We start from the raw sequence: 3,191 nt of genomic DNA on the forward strand, positions 1-3,191 counted from the left end.
CGCCAGAATTTAAAGTCAACTAGTAACCATAAAATCATGTGAGTTAATCTACTGTAAATGAGAAAAAAATTTACCATACATAATTTCATATATACATAAAGATGTATTATTATATATTTAAATATTATTTTATCTTTAATTTTTAATTATTTAATAATATCTAATTATATAATTATACATTATTATTTTTATACAAAAATTTTTAAATCTTATTGTTAAATTCCGAGCCTAATATAATGGAGCATAGTTTCATATTATATGTACGAGAAGATATTATTTTTAATTAATGATATAATTGGAAATCACTTGATTTTACAACTGCATTTGTCCTTTAAATAAAATATTCATATTTTGGAAAATTAAAGTTACCAAGTTTACTGTATGCCCGAGCCCCCAAAACAGTTTAAAAAGGAGGGATCAGGTTCAATTTTCTATAATTATATTTATAAGATGTCTGATAATTTATTGAAGAATTATTTTTTACAACCAATACTTGTGAATCAAGTTGTCGTGTCCAGTCAAATAGCCTATTTCTACGTTATATGTGACTTATTCCACCGATTGCCTTCCCCACAGATCTTTAAGCTCCACAGAGAAAATTCCGGCAGTCTAAAATTAAATTTTTGTCTCACTATATATAAGTTCTTTCTATTGAACCACAAGTAGGTATCAAATCATCATTCTTTACAAGAGAAAGAGAAATCAATTTCTCCTTCTTTTGGGACATAAATATGGGTGCTTGTGCTAGTTTTCCAAAGGGCTTGAAAGGTGACCTTGGTAAGGCACCAGCACCCGAACCTGCTAAGGATGAATCCGTCAAAGATGTCCCCGAAGAGACCATTAAAGAGGTGAAAACTGAAGAAGAGAAAAAGAATGATGATGATACCAAACAAGATTCTCCCAGTCATTTACTAAATGAGGTATGGTACTAAATCTATGCATATAGTCCTTGTTTATAATATGGTTATAACAGTAACAAAAATTTCACTATGGTTACAGTAGTGCTCAAAAACCCCTTGTGGTTGAGTCTTTTATGTTGAAATATCCTTACACATCATATGAAAAATTCAAATTGCAGGATGGTGAGAAGAAAGAAGCATCTGAGGAAATGAATACCGAGGAAGAAGTTCAAAAAAATCCAAAGGAAAATGACCAGAACAATGAGAAGGCACCTATTACACAAGAGAAGATTTTAGAAGACGATGAGAAAGAGGAAAAGAAAGACAAAGAGAACGAGAAAGAAAATGAGGGAAAGGATAAAAAAGAGGAATAGAATCCAACCTTTGTGGAAGCTATCAATTGTAGAGCATTAAATGTTTCTTTCCGTACTTCTCTTTCTATTTCTTTTAAATATGATTGATTTCTTTGTTATAAAATGTATGTCCCTATGCTTCATGAATGATTGATCTACTTGATGATTATACTAGAAATAAAAATATCTTTATTATAAGTTGAGAATAAAACTATGTGTACTCACTTTAGATACACAAATGTGTACACATTTATATGTGTCATTATGTGATTAGATGATTTTGAATTAAGAATAAAACAATAACCAATCATATAATGACACATATGAGTGTGTATATATTTGTGTACCTAAAGTGGATACACATAGTATTGCTCATAAGTTTAATATCAACACAGCAACGGGAAAACATTTTGAAATGGAAAAATGAATCAACCCAATAAATCTGATAATGAACGCATGAAAGGAAAAATAATTAACTACGGTATAATAAATTGAATTTTTCATATTCTTATAATAGGCTACATAAAAATTATTTAAAAAAAAAAAACTAGAACCATAAAAGGTGTAATAATTGTCAGAATTATGTGTTCCAAACACAGAATTATTAGCTAAAAAATATTTGTTGACCTCTATATTGCACAAAAACGGCAACAAGGAAACATGAAAATATTAGGGGTTTTAATAAAAAATAAATATGAAAAACTCATTAAAAAAAAATCCATCAAATAATATTCTTTATTTTCCAACTGATAATGCACCTTCAATTGGATTTGCAGATGTCATTAAAGATAATGATATTTCTGCGACCCAAATTGTTTAAACCAATAAACTTTTCTCTATTCCTAAACACCAACTTGTCCTCATGAGACCTTGAAAACTCCATTCTATTCCACCATTTCCCGTATCCATGGTGTCGACATCTTTTCTTTGAATCATCATCATTTTTTTATTCCTTATTTGTTTCTTCTTAGCTCTGCTCTTTTTATATGGCTTTTTAAAATGATGCTCAAATTTTTGTCGTCAAAACAAGCAGAAGGAATTCAATACACGAGCAGTTGTGCTGAGTTAAGAACGCTGGAATACTTTTATCAATGAGGAACTCTGGAACGCCATCAGCCGACCAAATTCAAACACATTACAGCACAGCTTTGTCCATATGGAAACATTGAAGGAAAGAATGTTATCCAAGGTTCTATGGCTGCATGACAGTGAAGGAGAGTATTAAAGAAACGCGTTTTTGGTCGAATTTCTTATAAATTAATGAAACGGCCCGAAAATTTTGTACCAATCTCAGGGTATTTCGAAAACCAAAATGTTTAAACCCTAAAACTACCGTACGTTTTGGTGCTTCCTAGGTTGACGTCCATTCAGGACCCTAAACCGCTGTAGTGCCCGAATTCTTCGGAGGGCAATCAAATATATTGTTATTTAATATTACTTGATCTTCAAGTTAAATATTTTAGGAAATTCTTTTAGAGCGAAATTAGAATCACAAATCGATAAACAGTAAATGGTAAATAGGGATATGAGTTATATTAGGAAGTAGAATCACATTTCAATAGAGTAAATAAGAAATAGGAACATGAGTTAAATTAAATTAAGAAGTAGAATCACAAATCATTGGAGAATAAATGGGAAGTAAAGTCACAATACATTGTCCAAAATGAATAATGAATTTCACATTTTCCTAAATTTATTAACAAACTCTTGAAGATGATTGGATGCTACTGCAAACAATTAGCAATCATCATAACTTGTGTATAGTGATCAACAGATAATGACTAACATAAAACAACTAAGCATCATTCAAGAAAGAATAACCATCTTTTACAAGTCTTACTAACATCACGATCTCAACAATAATGGGATATTTTTTATTATTAAAAAATCAGTTATTTAAAAATTAGCAATAATCGATAAAATGCATTTATCCACCTAC

At 30.1% G+C, this 3,191-nt stretch overlaps 1 protein-coding gene across 1 annotated transcript; it reads left to right on the top strand.

Annotated features, from left to right (window-relative positions):
* Window positions 1-593: 593 nt before the first annotated feature.
* Window positions 594-1,453, top strand: LOC123193653 (nucleolar protein 56-like). The gene is made up of 2 exons (XM_044606714.1): window positions 594-920; window positions 1,079-1,453. Exons 1-2 carry the CDS (start codon window positions 732-734, stop codon window positions 1,271-1,273), a joined length of 384 nt encoding a protein of 127 aa, XP_044462649.1. The 5' UTR covers window positions 594-731; the 3' UTR covers window positions 1,274-1,453.
* Window positions 1,454-3,191: the final 1,738 nt, after the last annotated feature.

The sequence above is a fragment of the Mangifera indica genome, chromosome 12 (assembly GCF_011075055.1).
Source record: "Mangifera indica cultivar Alphonso chromosome 12, CATAS_Mindica_2.1, whole genome shotgun sequence".
NCBI classification, from domain to species: Eukaryota; Viridiplantae; Streptophyta; class Magnoliopsida; order Sapindales; family Anacardiaceae; genus Mangifera; species Mangifera indica.